The sequence below is a fragment of the Priapulus caudatus genome, unplaced genomic scaffold (assembly GCF_000485595.1).
Source record: "Priapulus caudatus unplaced genomic scaffold, Priapulus_caudatus-5.0.1 Scaffold32, whole genome shotgun sequence".
Classification (NCBI taxonomy): domain Eukaryota; kingdom Metazoa; phylum Priapulida; class Priapulimorpha; order Priapulimorphida; family Priapulidae; genus Priapulus; species Priapulus caudatus.
Window position 1 is genome coordinate 828,877 of NW_014577093.1, and position 840 is coordinate 829,716.

The following is an 840-nucleotide window of genomic DNA, read 5'->3' on the forward strand; positions in this document are numbered from 1 at the left end:
ACACACACACACACACACACACACACACACACACACACACACACACACACACACACACACACACACACACACACACACACACACACACACACGCACACACAATATGCGCCACCTATTGCCGCACGCAGCTATATCGCTCACATAACGCCACCGCCCATCCGCGACCACTTCAACTCAACAGAACGCTCCCGTATGTAACCTTACGAGATTACCTCTGCGAACGTAGCTCCAGGTCCAAGCGGCGACAGCTTGTAGAAGGCAAAAGCGGGGATCCAGGCCATGGAGGAGAGCGCAAGCACCCAGCCGAGCAGGTCGCCCCACAGTGGGTAGGGCTCCGACTCGTATTCTAGCAACTGGTGCTTGACCAGACTGAAGACGAAGATGAACTGCGCGGGGGAAGAAGCAGACCGATAAAATGGTTACAATTTACTTTTTTAATTTAATTTTAATTTTACACAATTTTTTTTAAATTTTTTTTTTGCATCATTTATTATGTTACAGCGATTAACGTCGTATTTTCTCATAAATGTTACATGTCGAAAAATGTTCACAATTTTACTAGATTCGGAAGCAAAACGTAGCTGTGTCAGTGACACATGTAGGTGAAGGTGAAAGGGAAAATTAGATGAAAGAGATTCGCATGCGACAGTATCGTCCGGCAACATTACATATACCATTACAATGTCTCCGTATGTCATCTGTATCTAGGAGATAGAGAGAGGAGGAAGAGAGAGAGAGAGAGAGAGAGAGAGAGAGAGAGAGAGAGAGAGAGAGAGAGAGAGAGAGAGAGAGAGAGAGAGAGAGAGAGAGAGAGAGAGAGAGAGAGAGAGAGAGAGAGAG

General features: G+C 46.1%; 1 protein-coding gene across 1 annotated transcript in view; it reads right to left on the reverse strand.

Annotated features, from left to right (window-relative positions):
* The window catches only part of LOC106816557 (sodium- and chloride-dependent taurine transporter-like), a gene marked incomplete at its 5' end in the record, with an annotated part of 10,491 nt that overhangs the window by 3,530 nt on the left and 6,121 nt on the right, over window positions 1-840 (reverse strand). The window contains 1 exon segment of the mRNA XM_014821184.1: window positions 213-386. Within this exon segment, the coding sequence (XP_014676670.1) occupies window positions 213-386 (174 nt within the window).